General features: G+C 25.6%; 1 protein-coding gene across 5 annotated transcripts in view; it reads right to left on the reverse strand.

Annotated features, from left to right (window-relative positions):
• Window positions 1-405: 405 nt before the first annotated feature.
• Window positions 406-25250, reverse strand: part of LOC129616237 (histone-lysine N-methyltransferase, H3 lysine-79 specific) — a 37686-nt gene continuing 12841 nt past the window's right edge. For 4 of the 5 annotated variants that reach the window (XM_055531770.1, XM_055531772.1, XM_055531773.1 and 1 more), the window contains exons 2-10: window positions 17574-18241; window positions 16722-17305; window positions 16266-16441; window positions 14036-16003; window positions 11156-13955; window positions 9999-11089; window positions 9511-9660; window positions 7229-7612; window positions 406-3781 (exon numbers count right to left, since the gene is read on the reverse strand). In XM_055531770.1, coding sequence (XP_055387745.1) covers window positions 2214-3781; window positions 7229-7612; window positions 9511-9660; window positions 9999-11089; window positions 11156-13955; window positions 14036-16003; window positions 16266-16441; window positions 16722-17305; window positions 17574-17849 — 8997 coding nt within the window. In that variant the 5' untranslated portion in view covers window positions 17850-18241 and the 3' untranslated portion in view covers window positions 406-2213. The remainder of the gene's footprint in view (window positions 3782-7228; window positions 7613-9510; window positions 9661-9998; window positions 11090-11155; window positions 13956-14035; window positions 16004-16265; window positions 16442-16721; window positions 17306-17573; window positions 18242-25250) is intronic. The other variant, XM_055531774.1, reaches the window with a different exon arrangement.

Genomic DNA, 25250 nt, shown 5'->3' on the forward strand with positions numbered 1-25250 from the left:
ACTTACTTTTTTTTTAATAAATAATTTTCACTTAATCTCACTTTTATAATTACATGTTGATATATTAAAATTATTATTTAATTTATTTTTCTATTTTTACAAAAATTATTGATGCTTACTTACAACTACTATCTAATTTTATTTTAAATACAAACATATATGTATATATTATATAAATGATATTTTTAATTTAAAATGTTTATTTGTGTAATTTATATAATTATATATTTAAATATACACATCATATATACATTTATACATATATAAATAATTGTTTTCCTTCTTTTAACAAACCTCAACGCCATATTTTAAGTAAATTTCAACTACATAAAATATATTTAATTATTATAAATCGATAAATTTTTCGTTTTAGAATTTAGTTCTAATTTCTTTTTTTTTCTTCTTTTTTTGAAGTACAATTTTTGAATAAAATATATATAAAAACATAAAAAATCATAGTTTTGAAATACTCTTACTCTCAAAAGGTAAGGGTCATTAAAAAAAAACAAATTTTTATATTACAAATTGCCTAATTTGATTATAAAAAAATTAAGATTCAAACAAATGAAATAAAATAGTTGTACATACTAACTAAAAGTCATGTTAATTATTTAAAGAAAAAAAAAAATAAAAAACTTAATGAAAAACTTCGGATGTATAACGAGAAAATAATAAAAAAACAAATTATGTATATTTCTTATTACAAAAGAGAAAAGTTTAAAAAAAATTGAATTTATAATCAACATAAAAAATATGAATTTAAAAATGAAAAAAAAAAAAAAATAACATTTAGTACGAATCTAAGCAATTTAATAGAACACACAAAAAGAAACGCAAAATTTAATATTTAATTTTCATGTCAACTGCGTTTATTACAATTCATTCCTAATTGTAATAAAAAATAAAATTACATATTAGATTTGGAACATAATATAAAAAGTATATTTATACACTAATTAACAAAAAATATAAATGTTTCCATCTAAAAAGATATTTTTCATATCATGCTATAATCATTTTTAAGCCAATGAGCTACAATAAGAGAAAATGACGAAATTTAATTTTACGTTAACCAAATCTATATAAGAAAAAGACACAAGGTCGACTCCTCTCTGTATTATAAAAATTAAATTCTATATTTTGCACAAAGATCACATATAATAAAATATAAAAAGTGAGTATGAGAATTAAATGTTATTGTTATTAGAGTGCTTGTAAGAAATAATAACTACGTCACTTTTTGCAAAAAAATGCTAAATCAATTAAAATTTAATTTAATTGCAAAATTGAATTTAGTACTAATTTTTTTAGCTTGTATTGTTAGATTCGTACTCCGAAAAAACAAAAAAAATTATCTGAGTGATTCTTATCTTTATTAAAAAGTGTATTCTAGGAAAACTTTTTCTTAATCGCCTTTTTTGCATGCTACATACATTTAATTTTTTTTAAATTCCTTATTTAAAATTTTTCTTTTTTATTTTTTTATTTAATCTATATTCCTGTTATCAATTTTCAATATATAAAGTTATTACATAATAATTTAAAAAAAAAAAGAAAAAGTAGCTTTATTTGTACTCTCATTGGTCCCTATTACTAGATTTCCTAATATATGAATTCTTAAAAGTTATTGTTGTTTATTATTTCTGTGTTTTATAATTAAAATTTTACTTTTAAATTTCTTTATACTGATTATTTCATTATAATTTATCTTATAGTTTCGGTAAATGAGAAAAGTTTTCCTACAATTTTTTTTATAATTTAATAAAGGCATCGTCATTTAGGAAATTATCATTAATAATTTTTCTCTTTGCCTTTAAGCAAATTGTTAATCACATTTGAAATTAAAAATACATTCTGCAATTGAATTTATTTTTCCTTCTTTTTAAATTTATTAAAAGAAAAGAAAATAAAACTAATGATTTTTTTTACAATTTTTAAATCAAAACTATTTTATCTTCTTTATAACGATACCTTTTTTGTTTAAAATAATGAAAAAACTATAACAAAATAAAAATAAGCTAATCATATTATAAAATAAAAAATAGTAAAACAATTCAGTATTTCTTTTTACATATATGTATATAAGTCTAACTAAAAATATAACGAAACCTAACAATGTATTCTTTGTTTGCATTTGAATTAAGTGAATAAAGGAACATAACAAGAAGTGAAAAAATAAGAGAAATAAATTTTTTATGTCTTACAATTTTTTTTTACATAACTACAGAATCTTCAGTATTCGTTTTAGATTTCTCATTGGACCAACCCCAATCTTTACCCTTTGGTCTAAATTTAGAAGCTTTATGTGGCATTAATGTTGTATCATTATTAACATAGCTGCTCACAGCATTTGTTCTTTCTTCACTTGAATATGTCTTCACATTATTATGGTATTGAGATTGCGGTATCAACTCTGAATTCATGGAATTATCACTACTACACGTTGATGATGCATGAGGTATTGAAGGCTGACTTGGATTGACATCTGGTTCATAAATATCATCATAATCATATTCCCATGTTCTTTCCCGAAATTTCTTTTTATAATGTTTTTCTGACGGAATCCTAGATTGACGTTGATATTTCAAAGGTATTTTCAAATTTACTTGTCCATAACCAGGATTTCCTACGGTAGAAGTACTCAGTATGGAAGATGAATTTGTTGGTAGTAAGGAGACAGATGATGCTAATGATGCTGATGGACTTGGTGTTCTTGGTAAATAACCTTCAGATAGAGAAGGGCTTTCTCGATCAATATTTGAAACAGTTTTAATTATAGAAGGAGTGTGATCGAATAATTTTCTACCATTATTATCATTATTATTACAATTGTTATTTTCATTATTATTATTATTATTATTATTATTATTTCTGCTGCTATTTTCATTAATATTATTATTACTGTTCGTGATAATATTATTACTAATTACTTTACTACACGAATTCACATCTAAATAATTGCCATGATAATTATTCAAACGATGTTGATTTAAATTTATTGAACTTGAGGTTGCTGATGTTGATATATTAACGTTACTTTTATTATTGCTATTACTGCTATTATTATTATTATTAATATTGCTATTGTTATTATTCCCAATATTAATATTATTACTATTATTATTGTTATTATAAATATTAGCTCCATTATTATTACTATTGATAATGCTATTAAGCTGATTATCACTTTTATTTTGATTAACACTGTTATTACTATTAATGATATTATTATTGTTATTGCTATTATTGCTATTTTCAATGTTATTATTATTATGTCCTTTATGTATATTATAATTATTATGAATAATAGTGTTATTGTTATTTATTTGCTCAGCACTACTATTACTATTTGTACTGCTATTGCTACCAGCGCTAACCCCACTACAAATACTATTACCGCTACATAAGTTCTCATTTATATTGACATGTACATTTCCTACATTTTTAACAGCAGAAACGTTTGTTGTTGACGATGACGATGACAACAAATACGTTGAAGATGATCCACCACTAACACCACCACTACTATTACCCCCAGGTACAACTGGTAAATCCAAATGTGATGAAGATGATGATGTTGACAGAAAGGTTCTGGCATCGCTGCTACTACTATGTGCAATACCAGAATCTGGTGATGTATTACAACTTATTGAGGGAGCTGTATCATTATCAATTGAACGTCTTGTTTTATCTAATTCCGTTGAAGCAAAAGCAACTAGACGATCAAATCCAGAACTGATACGATCTTGCCAACCAGTCTCATCGTCTGGTAGAACATCATCTGTTTTGATTTTGAATGAAGTTGTTTTAACGATTTTTTTTAACTCAATAACAATTTTCATGTTAATTATTTGAATTTAAAATTGTCATCTTAATTTCAGTTAATAATTCATTCTTTTTTTAATTTTTTTTTTTCATAACTTTTTTTTTCAATATGAAATCAATGATAATTCATGCGAAAATAAAATAAATAAACAAAAAAAATAAGAAAAAGGCACAAGACACCACAATTAAAACTTAATAATTGTATATTTAAAAAAAAATAAAAAAAAATAAAACGAAAAAAACCAACTCCAAAAATTTAAAAAACAAAAAGTGATTTTTTTTTTTGCTTTAAATGTAGGTGCAACATAAATGATTCAATTATCTGAAAATTAAACGATAATTTATTATAAAACATATTAAATATCTAGAAACGTAAGTAGTTTATTGGTACGACTTAAGGTATTGGTATAATATAAAAATAAAAAATTTTAAACACTTTAAGGATGAGTTTTTAGTAAATTTTATTTACCAAAATACTTAACAAAAATATACAGTTTCAAAACAATTTTTCATTAATTAATTTAATAGCACTATGATGTTTTTTTTAGTATATTGTAATGCATTCAATGAAAATTTTCGTAATGAAGTAAATTTTTTAGTAATCTAATAATAATAATAATCGTACTAGACATCTTTTAATAGAAAATTTCTTAAAACATATTTGAACTTCCTAAGACGTATATTGATTACAAAACCATTTTTATTCAAACAAATATTTGGTCAAGTTAGGAGCATTTTTTATTTTTGAGTTTTAAAACAAATTATAATGTAAATGAAAGTTTTGTTCAATAACAAAACTAAATAATAAAAATCATAACACATTATTTCAACTTTAAATATTAAAAATTTAATATTAAAAATGTTTTAACAAATTAAAAATTCTTTTTTTATAGGCACAACTAAACAACTAAGCAATAATATTCAAAAACTATAACAGAAGAAGCATGTTATTGAACTCTATTAATAACAAACACGCAAATTGTTTGAGATACAAATCCCAGGTTTGCAATTTATAAATTAGATATTTTTAGAGCAATATGAAAAGAAAACCATACTTTCTTTATAAATGTATGTACATAGATTGAAAAAAAATACATATCAAATATTAAAAAATATTAAATATACAAAATAGTAAAAGTTATTATATGTATTTTTATGTAAATGTACAATCCGGGTACCAATTTTAAGAATAATTATCTCGTTTATAAATTTGTATATTTATCTGTTATTAGTGTGATATTTTCTATAAAGCGAAACTCGTGTAAATGATGCTTAAGGATCAATAATAATTAGACTTGCTGTTTATTTTAATTATCAATTTTCTTCAAAATATTTTAGTTGATTCTTGAAATGTAACCAAAAATTCAGAGTTATTCACATGAATATTTATTTAGTTAAAAATAATAGCTTTCATTAATACAAATTCAGTTAAAGATGTGTGTACATCGTCTGGTCGGACATAAGGAAAAAAAGAATGATTATTCACGATATAATCTCACATTTTCTTAATTAAATAATAATTTTTACAGCGAATGTATACACGTTTATTAATGTTATCCTTCATCTCACGAATAAAAATTGCTTTGCGATGAACAACTAAATGTGAGAAATGAAAAAAAAAAATAGAACAAAATAAAATAAATTTATGAACTTAGCAAATACTTATATAAATACGTGGTCAAAAATATTTTGAAATTTATTGTTCAAACAAAGTTTTTCCCCAAATAATGCTGTTTCAAATCACATTTTGAATATAATATTTAACACACAAAAGTACCTAAATTTAAAAAATACAAAATGTTTAAATATTTCCTAAGTCAAACAAAACTAATTTTTAATTATATCAAGTCCAAAATAAACAACATAAGTGCCCCCTTTAGGAATGCAAACTGCAAATAGATATACTAGATTTTTGACAAATATATTAGGAAAGACCCCGCAATTCTGAATGTCTAGTAAATTTAGTTAAACTTTTAAAATGTTGTAATTGTATGAAAAAATCATGTACATAAAAAAATGAAAATTGTGAAAAATGAAAAGCAATACATTCGAATTTGAATATATATAGAAACATAGTTACGAGTATAATAGAAACATGGAAGTTATATTTGTGATAAAAATATCTGTTACTGCGCCTCCAAAAGATTTTTCGCAAAGTAATCCCATATAAAACGGCAATTTAATATATGTCTATCCCTTTAAGTTTTACCGGTTTTGCCGTTGGTCAGTTTAATTTAAGAGTGAAGTTAGAATTTTAATTTTGAAAAAATTATGCAAAAAATATTATTAGAAGAAAGCATTATTAAAATTGTTATACGATCTTGTAACAAATCAAAATAGAAAAACAAATTATTAAAAAGTACTTAAGTTTGGAAATAATAAAATAATATATTTAACGCTAAGGTGAAAATAAAAGACCAAACTAAATAAACGCATAATAAGTTTTTAAGCAATTTTTTATTCATTATGTTTATCTGTTTTTGAAATACTAAGTTTTCGAATAAGATAACTCTGTAATTTTGCTTGAAAGTCTATAAAAATTTACTCTAAAATTTGTGAAAAAAGGCAGTTAATACGGATAAACGCATACCATGCGTATATTCATGCTTTCCAGCGAAAAATAATAAGATTTCATATATATTAAGCATTTCGGAACATAGCTTTTCTTTTATGAAATACGTATGTACAGAAAGATTTATGAGTTGTGATATGTGAGAAAAAATTCAATTAAATTTATAGTCAAAAAGCAAATTTTTTTGAAGAATAAAATCAATAATTTTATTTTTTATTTTTAATAAGTTAGTAATTCACAAAATTGCAACTATTATCAGCTTTTCTTTTCAAAACCATAATAAAAAATTTAATATAAAATAAAATGAAAGCGTGCTACTATTGTTCAATAAAACTACTGCATTAATTGAATACAGATAATAAAATCAATCTAAAAGTAATCAAAGTTTAGTAACAAAAAATATAAATATTTACAAAAAAAGGACGGTTCAAATACTTTGTTATTAATTTTTTTCATACGTTATATGAAAATTAAAATTTTCTGTAAAGTTAGAATATGTATATTTTAAATATTACAATACCGTAACTATTAAAAAAGGACCCAGTTTCTACAAAAATTTTAATTCAAAAAATATCAATTTCATTTCTTGTTTATTTGAACCACCCTATTTTAAATGCCTTTGCCAAAATAAAGATACATATCAGTTTAAGTTCTACTAAAAAATAATATTAAACTAATAAAAAAAAAAAACAAATAAAAAAAATTAATGAGATAAAAAAATAAAGTATAATATAATTTTACTTTTTTTTTTTTTAAAGTATTAACAAATCAAGAAAATGTATACAGTAGCTCTAGTTAATTTTTAACTTGAATTAATGTAGATAAACTTACCATCCTCATTACGACCTGTTCGGGAATTAGTCATGTTTGAAGCAGCACTATTACTTCTTTCAGGACCAGCAGATCCAACACGTTCTTCAATTGCCAGTGAATTTATTTCAGGGCTCATCAATGGCGGTTCCATTACTATATTTGAATTGGGATGTTGTTCTCTTAATATTTGATGTCTATTATGATTTCCAATTAATCCTAAACCACCTCCACTAGTTGTAGTGTTCGAATAAGAACTTGAAATAGAGCTGTTAGAAAGTCTAACAGGTGAAATATCTACTACCGGCGCTGATGTTAGATTTTCAAGATTTTGTTGATCCGAATAATAAGGCATTTTTGGTGGCCTGTGATGATTAACAATTGGAGATGTTCTTTTCATACCAACTAAATTAGAAATTAAAGATAAGTTTGAGATTAAGGAAAAACTGTTTTTAATTTCAATATTGAAAATATTCTGTGACATAAAATGCTTGGTTTTAAATATAACAATGTTAAAAATGAATATTTTAGTTGAACAAAGTACTTTTTGAACAATTACGATGATGGCCGTATCACTAAATTGTGGTGATGTGTCCATCTTTGACAAATTAAAATTTGTTAAAAATTTGTGGCCATCATTGAAATTTTTTAATTGTTGCTCATATTTATACTCTCAACCTACAGTACTGAAATTTTGCAAAAACGATTATTAAAATGGCAGACAACTTCAAAAGTTATTTGGCCATGTCTCAGAAATTATTCAGCGCATAGTTTTAAAAATTTACACAAGCAAATACATTGTAAGGGCGGTTATGTTTGATAAAAGTTGTTGAAATTTTTCGACCGCCTGTGATGGCTGCCATACAACTTCATAAGTCTACAAAGCTAGAATGTTGAAAAAGGAACTTTGTGATCTGACGATCATTTTCAGTAAAACTCTTTTAGATTAAATGGGCATAAAACCGCACTAGACATGTAAAAAGTAATCTCCGACATTTAAAATAATTTATTCGTACGGGTATCACAGAGTTGACACGTTAAATTATATTAATTTTCGTTTTACTATAAATCAAGAAATTGGAAATATTTAAAAATGACGGTTATTAGATATGTATATCACCAATGCATAAAATTTTTATTTAAATGCATTTTGCATTTTAATTTTTTCAACATGCATTAAAGTTAATATTATTGTTCAGTTTAAATTTGGGCATATATTTCAAACAACATCAGCAATAGAGCAAAACTAAAAAATACACTATAGACAAACAAAACATTAACATGTTTAATTTTATATTTGCATTTTTTCTTGCGAGCGAATAATATTTTAATATTTTATTATTTGGTCTATTACTTCTGCAAGATAGTATATTAAAGATTGTGGCTTGCGGATTGTAAAACAAATCTGAGAAGGCTTATGGCAGAAAAATATGGAATGAGTAAAATAAACTGCCAACTTGCAACACTACTTGAAAGTTTATAAAAAACACGAAATTTCAGGACGCTTTTTACAACGCATTGAAAAGCTTTTTTAAAAAATATGGTTAGAAATAGTTTGTTTATATTTTTCATGCGGAATATGGAAGGTGGTACTTTGTAAAAATTACGTCTGTTTGCAATTTATAACTCAGCGAAAATATGTTTTTGCTTAGGTCGTGTATCTAAAATTCCTATACAAATGCGTCTTATAAAGTATAAAATTATTAGGAATTCAGAATAACTTATAGACTTACAGAAAAGAAATATAAAATGAATTCAGCATTATGTGCAAAAATGAATTTATCAACCTTTTTAAAAAAAAATTATAGTTAATAACTTGTTAACTTAAAGTTCAATTATATTCAATAAATAATTCAAGAATAAATGCTGAATAGAATAAAAATATAACTTAAGTAACAGCTTTATCATGCAACACGCAAAATTATAACATTTAAAGAAAAAATAAATAAACTGAAATAATTGATCAACAATTTTAGATATTTATGATTAACATATAGTATGTATGAATTTTATACCAAATCATTTTAATACAATAATTTTAATTTTGATAACATCTATTGTTTTGCATTAATTTAGTACTAGCTAGATCTTCAGATTCACAAGTATATATATATTACTGTTTTCTTTCTATTGTACATAATAAAAATAACTTTTGAATCAGAAGTCTAATATAATGTTTTCGTGTTTATGTATTCATAGATTGTTTCTGTATTTAAGTAATTTTGTTGCCTTTTTGCAAATTTTTAAAGCGATTGTGATTTTTAAAAAATATACTTAATTTATTTTCTAAGCTATTAATTTACCTTCGGCTTTTAAATGGGAAGCTTTAACTGATGAAATATTTGATGAAATTGAACTGGAATAATTCGATTCAGATCTTCTTAATCTCTCTTCGTTTTCTTCTTTTATTTTAAGAGATGCTATAACACGGGCTTGCAGTGAAGCTGCTAACCCTGTTATTAAAAATTTTTAAAATAAAATTTTATAATTTTAGATTATTTTTTATGTGTATTTTTATGTGAAAAAAAATAAACACAAAAAATTAGCGAGAAGGAAGAAATTATGCAACGAGAAAGAAGAATTTGTTGAAAATTAAAGAATAATTATATATTACATAATTTGAAATTTAAAAAAAGCTATGTTTGAACAAAATCGACGTAAAACCAAAGAATCATTTTTAAGATTTTAAATAAAGGCAGAATACCCTTTTCCAAAGAAAGAAGAAAAAATTTTAAGAAACCAAAAACTTTAAAAAAAATTATAAAATATATAATTTTGTAATAATTTTTACCTTCAAGGGGGGGATTTATCATCCTAGATACTCTCGTGGAAGGTAACTGTTCCTCTGACGGTTTTTGCTCATCATTAAAATATGATTCTAAGTATGGTTTGATTTCCGTTCGGGGCAGCGACACTGTCGAATAATTTCTTTCTACGTTTCTGGCATTTCTTTCAATTTGCGTTTGAGAATGCGTTTGTTGCTGCATTAACTGTTGCTGCGATGAATGTCTGTCATAACTTGAATTGAATGAGCTACGTGAAGAAGATGGTGAAACATGACGTCTAGAAGAACTACTATTGTTACTAATAACACCACCGCTTGCGTGATGATTACTATTATTATAAAGAGTTGGCTGATGTGGCTGTATTTTTTGATTGTATGCAACGTGAGCTAATGTTGTTAAGCTATTTTGGCTATTTGAATTTTGAGAATTTCCACTATACTGCATTGGAGACTTTCTCTCTAGATCGACATTGCTATTTCGTTGCATTTGATGTTGAGAATGTGTGGGCTGTTGTGGTTGTTGCTGTGGAGTTGGTTGCTGTTGATGTGGTTGTTGATGCGGAAGTTGTTGCGGATGTTGTCTGTTAGAAGGATCAATCACTTGAGAATTATATGGAGACGCGTCATCCAATAAGCGCACATTAACACGTTCTGGTCTCTGAGCATTTGGATTGATTAGTAGTCTTTCAGATGACGTTCCAACAGTACTCATGTTAATAGCGGCATTTATTATACTCTGATGTGATATTTCAAGGGTTCTTTCTATTTCCCCATTTACCAAATCACCAATGGTTTTTGACATGCCAGATGGATGTGATGGTAAAGTATTACCCGAATGGTTTAATTTCTCTTGAGACAAGTGCCTACGAAGCGCCATTTTAGCTGGAGAAACTTGCGTATAATCTGGCTGCGAAGAGCTTGAACTTGGGCGACTTGGTTGTTGTTGCGACTGTTGAGGTATGTTATTACCTGAATTATTATTAGAGTTTCCGATTGAAATCTGGCGATCACGATCTCTGGATGAATAATACATAGCTGAGTCAGAAGAAGCTGAATTACTACGAACATTTTCTTCAACAAATCCTTGTTTTTCATACCTGAAGTTAAGAAAAATATAAAATAATTTGCATTAAAATTCAGTATATTTAATTCAAAGTTTTTACCTCATCTGCTCTGGGGTCTTAAACTCTAATCTTTCTTGGGAGTTTAAGCAATGTTCATAATTTCTTCGATACATTAGGTCAGTTGTGACTTGTTGCTGTGTTGCGTACACTAAAGTTTGCGATTGATTTGCTGGATGCGTAGAACCATGTGAAGTTGAAACATTTTGATGTGGTTGGGGATGGTGCTGTTGCATATGATGTGCAGAATTTTGTTGATGAGATGGCAGGTGTGGGGATTGGTGCGGAGATTGGTGTGTTGACTGGTGTACTGTCTGATGCTGCATTTGGTGTGTCGTATGATGTAAAGATTGATGTAAGGATTGATGTGGGGGTTGGTGAGGATGATGATGTGGAGATTGGTGGGTGGTTTGATGTGAAGGTTGACGTGGAGATTGATGCGTCGAAGAATGGGAAACTGAATGTTGTGCTTGATGTGAAGGCTGATGTGGACCTTGATGTGTAGGCTGATGTGGGGTTGCATGCGAAGGTTGATGTGAAAATTGATGTTGTGGATGGTGTGGGGATTGATGTGGTGATTGATGTGACAGCTGATGGGGAGGTTGATGTGAAGATTGGTGCGAAGGTTGGTGAGGAAGTTGATGGGAAAGGGGATGAGGTGGTTGATGGGCGGCTTGATGAGGAGGCTGACGTGGAGATTGATGTGAAGTTTGAAGGGAAGCCTGATGCTGTGCTGCATGTTGAGATGGTTGTTGAAGTTGATGTGAACTTTGATGTTGAACCGGATCACGATGTTGATGAGACACTTGATGAGGTGGTTGACTTGGTGAAACATTAACAGACAAACCCTTGGAATAATATTTCTGAAGATTGTTTGAAACAGTACTATGAACAGCATGTTGCATAGAAACGACGTTAGATTGCATTGCGGCTGACATAACAGCTGCTGCGGATTGAGATGGTACATTCGCGGGACGATCTTTTTCCCTGTTCGAATTTCTTTCACTCCCATAAAGAGATGTTGAAGGATTACCTTTGTACACACCAGATATTATTTCATGCCGATGAGGATTTACTACAGGAGGCGGTGGAGGGGGAGGGGGCTGACCTCCATATGGTGGTGGTGTTATGGGTGAAATGGTTGTTGTTGAATTCAAGTGAGTAGGGCCTTGGGTGGCAACGTTTAAAATAGAATTTATATTGCTAGATATATGTGATTGGTGGTGTTGAACCATTCTCTGTTGATCATTTATCAAGGTTTGATGCTGTTGCTGGTTTAAAGCAGATTTGTTAGAAGCACTAAGCGGAACAGTCGGAGGTTGTGGTTGAGACTGTTTTCTGGTGTCACCAGTTTGATGAGCAGCTTGTTTCCTTTGTTCTTGATCTTCATTTAAAACGGAGGTAATTATGCTTTTTAAGCGATCTTCAAAATTAACTACTTTCGGAGACTCTTGTATTAATTTCGCTGTGGGTGCTGTTGGTGGTGTAACAGATACTGGCTGCACTTGTGGCTGTTGCAATTGAGGTTGCGTATTGTTGGTATTAATGGGACTAATAACAATAGGACTTGACTTTGAAGATTGCCGATTCGGCGACGGATGCAAATTTCCTCTAACTAAATCTGAGTTAGGTCTATGATGTTCTGAATGAGCTTGCTTTATATTAGATGGCGGAGGAGCTGGCATTAAAGCACTGTCGGGACCAACTTGAGGAAGATGTTGATTATAATGTACATCTTTTGGTGTATTATTGCTATGTTTTCTTTCATCTTTATGTTTACTAGAATAGGAAACAGTAACTGAAGTAGCATTGCTAAGACCTCCAATATTTCCAGCATTTAGTTTTCCCGCTTCAATTTTTCTACCAGTCTCTAAAATTTTTTGTGCCAAAATTTCAGGATTATTTTCTTCAATTTTACCAACATCTGGAACATCTGGCCATTCTTGCGAACGAGTTCTGTGCTCCCGATTTCTACGAGAAGATTTTGATGATTTTGAGGACCGCTCGGAAGAACTACTGCTGTGAGAACTTGTATTGTTTCCGCTGTTATGCTGATTGTTATGATGACTGTTATTGTACTGATTATTAACATGATTATCTTTGTCTCGTTCCCGTAAAATTTCTCGATGAAGATTATTAACCGTTGTAGTAACATTTGTAACGGTCAAATGTGGGCTTTGTTGTGCTAAAATTAATGCTGCTTGTTTCTTTTCTTCAGCCGCCTTTTCTATGGATTTTATGTCAACCTCCAAATTTGATACTTGATTATGTAATTTTTTACGTTGAGAAAGTGTATTTGCTATTTCTTTTAAAACCAACTCATGCGAAGCGGCTGGAGTCAAATCATTAGTTAAAGTGATATCATTATTGGGTAAATGTAACCCATTAGTTCCTTTGAGTTTACTTTTAAACATCAATGCCCTCAAATTGTTTTCAATGAGAATTCTCTGTTCTTGTTCAATTTTATTAACTTGATTTGTTAATTTTGCTGTGGTTAACTGTAACTCTTTATGTCGTCCAACGATTTCTTTTGCTTTGGCTAACAAATCGTTTTGGGAAGTCATACTGATTCCCAATTCATTCATTCTGGCTTTCAATAAATTGACGCTATCCTCAATTAAAACCTTTATTTGTTTATCCAGCTGATTTATTCGATTTTTTAATATCTCTTTATGATCTTGTTCCTTTTTAATTTCATCATTGATTGATTTCTTATAACTACTACTCTTCATTTGTTCTAAAACAGCCATATACTGTGCTCTAAAATTTTCTAATAAAATTTGTAATGAATAAGGAGTATCAGTTTCCTTTGGTATTTCCAATTCTTCATGATACATGTTTCCTAAAATGGAAATTGATTAAAAAGTTATATTTTAAATTTAAATTACTTTAAAAATTCTATAGCATAAGCAAATTAAATACCTGACAATGAAGTCAATTGTTGATCAACACAACCAGGAGCTGGAGGTAATTTTTTACTCATCATTTCAGCACTAGTGCTTAACAAAGTTTGTGTATGTAGAATATCTAATCCAGTGATTTTTAAACATCTTTTTCCACGTCCTTTTTTCATTCGCCCGCGTTTCGTGCTACGAAAAATTGTATCAACTGGTGTAGATTTATTTGTTTGCATAGCCGGAGCAGTTTTTTCTTGTGTACTATTAACGTTCGTAGAGTTATTTAAAGTTTGACTTGTTTTGGTAGCTGCGGTAATAGCTGCTTTTCTCATTAACTTTTTTCTTTTCTTCTGTGTAACTGTACCTTTTCTCTGACCATTATTACGTGAATTTGTTCTATAATTATTGTTCTCTTCTTCGTCTGATTGACTACTTTTATCTTTAGAACTGCTATACCACTCATACCATCCACGCCTAGTTTGTGTTCCAGCTGGCTGATCTGTATCGCTTTCTGATGAAGACGAATCACTTTCAGTTTGTTTAATTGGAACTAAAGCATCAGTTTTAACAATATTGTTGTTTTTATTATTGTTTATGGAACTGCTGCATATTATACTTGTATTTGAATGTTTATCTGAGTTCGTTATTGGTAAAGCAGATGTAGACGTTGTTACGGTAGGAGTTGAATTTCGTGTCGGTATTGCCACAGGCGTTGGAGTGGTAGATTTGATCATATTATTTAAATTGTTACTATTACTATTATTATTGTTACTACTATTTTTGTTGACATTATTATTACTCTTGTTATTATTACTGCTATCATTATTTTCAATGCTACTATTATTTTTATTAATAGTATGATTTTTATCCTTACTATTTTCATTATTAATATCATTACACATATGATTATTATTGTTTGTAGTATTATTAGTTATAGTATTATTACCATTATTATTAATATAAAGTTTATTATTAGAATTGTTGCTATTATTTTTATTTCCATTATTGTTATTATTAATATTATCATTATTATTCCAATTTTTTTCATTACCAAAATCATTATTTGTATTTTTATTACAACTTTTATCATTATTGTTATTATTTTTATTTCTATTATCATTGTTATTCTTATTATTTTGATTATTATTGTTATCATTATTATTGCCAATGTTTTTATCAAAACTATTATCATTATTATTATTATTATTATTTACAGTATTATTAACATTAGCATTTTTTTTAATGTTAATGTTATTGTTATTATTTTTATTATTACTACTGTTGTCATTATTACTATTACTGTTACTATTGCTATTAATTTTATTACTATTGCTATTAGTAGTGATGTTATTATTGGCATGGTTACAGATGTTATTAGTTACATGGTTGATTTTACCGCTGTTTTCATGACAACTGCTTTGATTACTACTGTTGCTATTATCATTATCATTTTTATTAGCAATATTATTATTGTTTTTATTGTTATTATTGATTGTTACTGGTGAAGGTTCACCATTGTTTATATTTTGGTTATTATTTTCTTTACTATTATTGTTGTCATTTTTATTATTGCCACTATTAATATTATTACAAATATCATTTACATTAATTTTGTTATCATTATTATTGTTACTATTATTATTATTAATAATATTGTTCTTGCTATTACTATTACTGTCGTTATTATTATTTTTGTTATCATTATTATAATTACTGTTATTATTGTTATCATTATCACTATTATTATTATTATTACTATTATTATTATTTGAAATGTCGTTACTATTATTATTTGTATTATCAATATTAATGTCACTATTATTGTTATTGTTGTTATTATTACTATTATTAATATTGATGTTATTATTGGTGCTATTATTACTATTATTACTGCCAAAAGCGTTGTTAGTTGAATGGCTATTTTGATTGTTGTTCCCAGCACTGTTCGCCATATTCCTTTTAGAACGCTCTCTAGTTGTACGAGTGGTCGTGCCTAAAATTTTTAAAAAGCTCATTACAGCAATATTCAATATAAACTATTTTCTAACGTTATTTTAAAATTATACCAAAACTAAACTGACATATTATAAAATACATTCACATAATTTCAACGGCCAATAAAGAAAACATTGAATTTAGTTTACAGAATCAACAAGTTAAAAAAATGATTTTAAAGCAAATAATAATGCGTGAATTTGATGACTGTCAACAAAAAAATTTACAAAATGAACTTTCTTTGAATTGAAATAACTCACCACTAGAATCATGCTCAGCTCCTTTCTGTATTTTTAAACGTTGGAAATATCTTTCTAATTTAGTTCTATCAATTTTATGGAGATAATAAGAAACAGGTTTTCCAGTCCAAGATACAGAACCTTTAAGTGGGGTCATTTCACTAACATGCATAATTGTTCCGATGTCACTTAAATTTCTAAAATTAAAACGAAGTGCTTTAATAACAAAATTCTATTGTATATTTTATTTCCTATAATCAATTTTTTCAACAAAACCAATACATTGTTACTACCTAAATAATTTTTTAAGAACAGAAAAATTTTAATTTGGCTTCGTATAAGATATTCGAAATATTACTTTAATAGTTTTGATTGTAATTTAGCCGATCAGTTTGTCGAATATCTTGATTAAAATTCAAATTAAAGATTATGCTGCTTTTATAACTATACTTATGATAAATAAAATAAAACCTTTACCTTTCCGTTATTCGAAAGTTTAAAGGACAAAAACTTTTTGACGAAACAATTCGGGCCCCATCTCGTAAATCAGCGAAACGTTCTTTCAAATGGTGATCAACTGTAGGACCAAAAGCAAAATTGTTAACAAATACTAAACTTGATGAAGTTATCTTTTCGCGATGTTCGTCTGCTAAAAAATCTCCTTTGATCAAATGATATTCGCCAAAACGCTTTCCAAACCAATTCATCCATAATCGAAAATGTGAATCCATTAATTGAGCGTATGATGATGGTACATCAGCTTTCTCGATACCTATACATGCTTTTAATTCAACTGAACCAGCCATTTGTAATACTACTTGGCCAACACCAGAACCTAAGTCAATAAAGGTATCATCTGATTGTACATTAACTTGTTTAATCATTTGCTGAATCAATTCATAAGATGTTTCTCCATATACCTCAGGTGAAAAGGGTTCATATTGGTTTAATTTATCTGGGTCAATAACGGCAGCATTATAAACTAATTGCAATATATGTCTTAGAAGATTTGGAGAAGCAAATTTATTTAATCGTTGCGTTGGCAGTGATGTTCCTTTCTCCTAAAAAGTAAATTTTAGAAATATATTGTTGAATATGTAATTTTTTTTCTTTTTATTTCACAATATAAATATTAGCCCATTGGTGTTGGTGTTTAATTTTTAAAACCATACATTAAATAAATTAGATACATATATTTTTTTCTAGTTTAACTTAATATTATAAGTTTAAGAGTATCTTTAAATTAAATTTCACGTCTACACCATTTTTGTTTTTCTTTTCACCACAGGGTTATGCTTTAAGGTAATTTTAAATTAGTTTCTGGCTTACCAAATTTTTAATACTATCAATTGCTTTGTTAAATCTTTCGACAAATGATGTCATAGTCTTATAACAGGCAGTGTCCAGTTCATTAAAATTAATTTCTTCGAATGTTGATCTAATTTCAGGTATATCTTCACAAACAAAACGTATTGTTTCAATAATATCAATACCATTGTCATGTTTGTCCGAACCAGATCCAATTTGAAGTGGCCAAGGATAACGAATTACTTCAGCTCCAGCTGGTGAATGTAAAATTAAGTCTTTTGTTTGTGGTGTTGCCATTTTTTCTGTTTTTTCTTTTTTATTTTTTTTTTTTGTGTTTTATTTATAACTTTACTTCTATTACGGTTTGTATCTTTTTACGTATAAATTGTATATATATTATATATTAAATTTAAATTTATCAAAATTTGGCCTTTATACTTATTAAATAAAACGTATTTAATATTTTCCTAATATTAAATATAAACGTTTAATAGCTATTATGTTCTTAATTTTCATGAAATACATTTTTAAATGTTAAGATATTTTATTTGTTTGTGTCTTAATTACGTTTCTGGTATAAAAAACATCCTGATCGCCGGTTTTAAATAAGGCATTTTTTTACTATTTATTTTTGTTTGTTTGTTTTTTTTTTTTCTTTTATCTTATTCGGGGTTTTTTAGAATAAAAATCTGTAAGAAAAAACAAAATAAAAATTACATAACTAAATGAATAAGTGTAAAATAAAATGAAAAATTTAAGCATAGCACAAATAAGAAAACTAAAATATTTATGTAAAGAAATTGTGACTTGTGTCTTGTGTCTTTGACTGTTAAATTGAAATAGTTTTTTTCCATTTCCCGTTTTATGCTAGATTTGCGAACGTAGTCTAATATATTGAAATGAAATTAAAACTTGATTATTGTAAATAAGAAACATCTTAATTATATTTCATTAATAATATGTTTATGAACTGAATATAAGTTAAAAATTAAAAGCAATTTGCAGATTCAAACTAAAAAAAAAGATAAAAAAATTAATTATATGAAATCATAAAATTATAATTTAAGTATATAGAAAATTAATATTCCTTAATATACATACATAAATACAAATTTTATAAATGTATATAAAAAAAGTCTTAGTGTTCTTTAATACCCATATTAAAAACTTTTAAAAAGTGAAATGACTACCAAAAATGAACAATTTGCCTTTTTTCATCAATCAGGATTATTTGATTTAGTTCTTTATGCACCCTAAAGAAAATTAATAGAAAACAATCCGCTTTTTCGAAACCATTATTTGTACGAATTACTAAAGTAATCACCTATAGTTAAATTTTTTAAGGGAAAATTTAACAATCGATTAATACAACATTTCTAATAACTTGGTCCTTGAATATGCATATAATCAGAATATTGTATAAAACTTGAAAATATACAAAATTTAATAAAAAACAAAAAACGCTTTTAATCATATCAAATAAATTGTCAATTAAAATTAAATTTCAAAAAAAAATTGATTTTAACCACAAAATAGTGCCTTTGATATATTAATAATTTATGTAAGTAAAAATTCAACACACAATAATGTCAATTCTGCTGTTCAGAAAAACTAAACTATTGAAAACTTAATGTTTTTATATATTTATGATATAGTATATCATATATTATATATATATATATATATACATATATATATATATATATATACTACCAAACACATTTGATTCACTTCTGTTCAATTTGATTTTAAACACCAATTAATCACGTTTATAAGTAAATAAATTTATCTAATTAATTTGTTTGCATTGTTCTTTAATAACTTTTATATTTTCTTGTATAGTTAATACATAATACCGTTTTCTTTTCATACAATTTTGCATACTTGAAAACTTCCATTTATTTTTTTCAATTAATTGCTATTCACATTGCTCAATATATGTAATTTTTTTTGATAAGGATACTTACATACAAATAAAATAATTAAACATCTTCGAAATGATCACGTTAACAATTTTACGTAATTTAAAAAAAAATTCAATTTAACGTTTAAAATAGATTAAATTATTGTAGGCATTATTAAAAGTTATACCAATTGATTATTTATCAAAATTTTTTTTCTATAAATAACAATTTAATGAACTTTCAATACAATTGAATACATTGAAAACTTTAAATATAAATTAACTATAGAAACGACGACGATAAAATTTTGATGTACTGAAAAAATATCGTAAATTTTTACAAATTTAAAGTAATAAACCCTTACTAAACATATTTTCTAACAGCCGAACAAATGAACAAACATCCAGCCCTTTAAAGAGTCCGGTGGTAATATGAGCCATATTAACACACAAACTAAGAACAATATTTAAATTTTTCGAAGTGTGTTAAATTGAAGATTACTAATTTTCATAGATTTTCAGAAGCTTTCTCGCTTTTCTAATTTTTTCCAATTACAAGATTTTTATATTCTTCAAATTTTATAAGTATTTACAGAATAAATTAAATTTGTCATACTTCATATGACGCAAAGAAGAAAAATTTTACGATCTCATAAAGTTTTAGCTCAGCTCCGAATCAAACTACTCCATCGAAAACGGGAAGAGGTAGATAAGTAATAGAAATTGGTACAAATAAAATCATAACAAGTAGGCAAACGCAAATTAAAAATGGGCAAGATTAACCCACTAGAACTGGAACTGGTTCCTCAAGTACAAGGTTCCATAACGAGATTTGAAAAAGTCATTACGAAATCTCAAAAAAACCGGTCCTCCAAAGTTTCAGTTTTGCTGAGAATTTTCTTTTAAAAATAAAATTTCAATAATTAGTATCTAGTTTTTAATTCGAAAGTATTTGTAACACATTTATCGATTTTATCAATTTTAAAGTTTTTGATTAAGATAAAATTAAATTACAATTGGCGGTAATTCCAAATTTTAGCAAAGACCAAGACTATTTTTTTTTTACTTTTTACTCTTCAAATCTTTTCACTTACATATGTTATTATTTTTATTTATATTTGATTAAAAAATTTGATTTTACTATTTAAATTATTCTCATTCTGTTTTATTATGAAAAAATCTCATAACACAATTTATATTTCAATGAAATAATTGATAATTTTTATGTCACCTATACAAATCAATAAAAATATCTATATTCTTACACATACATACATATATATATATATATATATATATACTTATACGTATGAATGTTTATCTGTGTCGCCCTTCAAGAAAATTATCCCCTATTACAAACACAAAATATTCACAAATGAATCAATGGACACATTCGTTTTTTGCTTTCTTAAATTTCCAATAGAAATTTCATATATCTTTTCATTCTAGTATCGTCGTAAGTGTCATAACGTTACTATCTTTAATATTTCTCTCTTCGCTTCCGTCTGTTTCCTCTCCCTCTATCTCTTGTTTTCTATTAAAATATCATTTTAAATTCATTCTTATTTCAGTACAGATTGAATTTTTCTATTTCTGTGTAGAAAAACACAAAATAAAAAAAAATTACTCAATTTTCTTTAGATTTAAAAAGAAAATTAAATGCAATTTTTCTTTTATTACTTCTTTGTTCTTTTCATTTTCTAGTTTGTATAAAACTTCATAGACTTCAAGTAAACTTATTTGAACTTTAAAAATTATTTTTTAATTTAAATATATGTACAAATGTATATTATGTACTTAAATATGTACATACATCTATTATATTATAAGTATATACATATATGTATATTGTTTGCATTATAGTTAAAGAAACAAGTACTAAAGTTTTTAAAGAGAAAATATTTACTTTTCAGAATTTATATTTTAAAATTGGTATACATACACAATAATTCGTACTATACATACATACGTACATAAATACACATTATGTACACAATTTGAGACTTTAAGTATGTATAGCATAAGCACATACATATGTAAATATATATCTTATATAATTTTATACAATATACCTTATATATGTATTATAAAATATTTTATTTATACTTTTATATACGAAGTATTTACATTAGTAGTATGAAATTTATTAATATAAATTTAGTATGTATATCAGTTAAGAGAAAAGAAAAACTGGGGTAAAAATACAGATCTTATTTTCCTTTTCCTTCTTCATCTTCTTCTTCAATTTTAATAACCCTAGAAATAGAATTTATGAAATATAATATGTACATGTATGACTAGTGTGTGCAATTTTAAATCATCGTCTACAGTGAGAAAAATAACAAAAAAAAAGCATAGTGAAATTTTTTTTATATATATAGCTTTTATTTTTCCATAAAGCTAAAAAAATGGGGTCAAGTAAATAAAAATATAAAATGTAAAAACTAGGAAAAAACAAAAAGATAAAGAAATACTTATTTTATATACATATTTTTTGTTTACATACTTATTTTATATACATATTTATATATACTTATATATACATATACTATATATATAACTAACGCAACATTTTATTATTTTTTGAATAATTATTTTAATTTTTATATTTTTAATATATGTATTTTTTTTCAGGTTTTAAAAGAAAACGAGGTACTAAAACAGAAACACATTCATTCATACATACCTACATGTATGCATCGCTCCATTTTAAATGCTATGTTCTTGAACAAAAACCAATTTAATAATATATACTTACTCATAAATGCATATATTCAACTATATAAGACACTGAACATGTTATATAAAAGTTTAAAACAATATTTATATTAAATAATACATACATACATACATATTGTATATATTTTAAATAAGTACATTTTACACATTTAAGATTAATGTTTTTCTTTTAAAAAAGAAAATTTTATTAATAAAAAAATGTGAATAATTTTTGAAATTACTATTTAAAATCGTTTTTGAAGCAAATATTTAGGGGTTCCCTAAGCTCGCGTCAACAAACAATATTTTGCAAATCATTAAGTTTCATTAAAAAAATTCATTATTATTTAGAAATTTTCAATTCTACGGAAAATACACGAAATATTTATCCAAAACATAGGGTACCTGTTGACTTATTGAACTGTAACATGAAACATTTTTCGATAACAAAAGAAAACAAAAACAACAATAATAATATTAAAAACATCTATGAAATTCCAGCAAAATGAATTTCAAAAATAAAATTTTTTTTCTTGGAAATTTTTCATAAATTTAAAAATAAAATTCAAAATTTTAAATAGTTTAGTAATTTCATTGTATGTACTTAAACCAATAATAAACATACATACATATGTATACAAAAATTTTGGATGTATCAATGTAGTTTTATTTTATATATTTAAAGAAATGATTAATACTTAATATTTGACATCATATAAATAAAATTTATTGTGAAGTTTAAATTATAAATAAAATAAAAGTGAATAATATTTTTGGTGAACGTACATAATATGTATGTAAATATGTCTATCTGTTCTGTATGAAATATTAAGCAAATTTTAGGATGAAGACATGATATTTACTCTGTCCCAAATTGTAATAGAGCTGGTAATTGAGCTGTCGTGGGTTATTATAATTTATTATAATTATTATTATAACGAAATAGCCTAATATATAAAATAAATATTCCATTCAGATAATTTTTTTTTATTTTGATTTATTCTGCTTTAATTCATTATGAACACTTCATCATACCTTCAATATTCATCATACCACCTTAAGCAATACTAAGTAGTCGACTAAAAAGTATAATTATTATTATTAATTAAAAATCAATTCATTCATAAAACAGTAGGTTAATTTTGTCACTAGTGACACGTAAATATGTATGTTTATACGCAATTAGGTTTCTTGAAATTTAAAATTTTCAATGTAAAATTGTAATAAAAACAAAAATATTGAGAAATTTCAAGAAAATATTAATATTAAAATTAAAGTTTTACTACATAATTATTTTAAAAATTAAAGTTATTAAACTACTCGACTCAATTCGAAAAATTGTGTTATACAATCCCTTCACACATTTATATATGTATGCACCTATGTACGTACCTATATAAAATATTGATTACTTGGATTTCAAACACTGTATGTAAATTTTACCTATTTTATGCATGTAGGTATGCATAAGTTATATTTATTTTTAAATATTAAGAACAGATATAATTAGAACCTATACATGAAATACATGAGTAATAAAAATACATGAGTAATAAAAATACATGAGTACAATTAAAATATATTATTATTTCTGTAAATCTGTATTTAGGTACATGAATTTGTCTATCAACTATTTAAAGAAATAATATAATTATAGAAATACATCATACACATTTGTATAAACACACATTTATATATACATAGATACATATATCTATTTATAGTGTATAATATTTGTGTATGCGTATGAAAGCGCGGAAAAATTAACCTTAAAGTATTAAATAAAATTTTACTTTGAATTTTCGTTCTCATTCACATTTTTTCTTTATTCTTTTTTCATATTTTTTTCTTTTTCATTATAAAATTGTTATTGTTATTGTTGTTTATCAATATTAAGGAGAAAATATTTTCTTTTATTTTTTCCTTTTTTTTTTTTGTAACTTTCTTGTTTATAAATTTTTTTTATATTTAGAAATGCACTGTAGGTAAATGACTTTTCAGTTTAAAAACAAAAATAAAAAAAAGAGCGTAATAATAATATATTTTTGTGTTTATGTATATTGTCGTGTAAATATATTTATGCACAATAAAAAACAAAAATATATAAGTAAGTTTTTTTCTGTTTTGTTTTCCTTTTCTTTTTCCGTAAAATATACTGGTTACAAGTGCTGTGTATGCCTTGTGTCTTGCTTTTTATAAGCGTGCGTATTTTTTATTTCACAATATAAAATTCAGTACTTATTCGAATTTCATACATTTTTTTATCATTATTATTTTTCCTTTTAAACTTCATTTTTGCGTTAAGCTACAATTATATTACATAGTAGGTAAGTAAGTATGTACATATAAGAATTTACAGTATTATATGAAAATCTTTTGTTGCCTACCTGCTTACTTACATTATATATTTGATATTATTAAATTCGAATTTTAGGGAAGAACAAAGAAAATAACACAGAATATGTGTTGTATATATATGTACTTATGTATGTATCTGTTTTTTTTTAAATATACAGTTTATAGTATTTTAATAAGAATCACTTTATATATTATACCTAATTAAATGAAATATGAATGTAGTCAAAAAAAAAACACGAAAATTAAAGTCAACATTGAAGGAAAAAAACCTATTCCTAACCACCCCCTTTATATTGTCATTAGCTTTTATCATTTATCAAATAAAAATACAAAGAAAAGCAAAATATTTATGTACATATATGCATACTAAAATACAAAAGCAAAATATACTCATACAGACTTGTAAGTACAAAAAATACATACGGCATACATATTTAGTGAAAATTCTTCTTACATTCCTTTTTACATCGTAGATTTTCTGTTTATACTTATGTAAAATGAAAATAAGTTATCTTTTCTATATAATTATACAATACATTAACCACCACCACCACCACTATCATTATTACCAATACTACCAACGTTACAGCAGGACCATTACAACAACCCACATTACCCCATTTTTCTCAACATTTTCCTTTTTCCCTAAAAAAAAATTTTATATTCACCATAAAGTACAAGATTTTTTTTACTGTTGTGTCTAATTTTCTTTTTCTTTA

The sequence above is a fragment of the Condylostylus longicornis genome, unplaced genomic scaffold (genome assembly GCF_029603195.1).
Source record: "Condylostylus longicornis isolate FDR11 unplaced genomic scaffold, ASM2960319v2 ptg000163l, whole genome shotgun sequence".
NCBI classification, from domain to species: Eukaryota; Metazoa; Arthropoda; class Insecta; order Diptera; family Dolichopodidae; genus Condylostylus; species Condylostylus longicornis.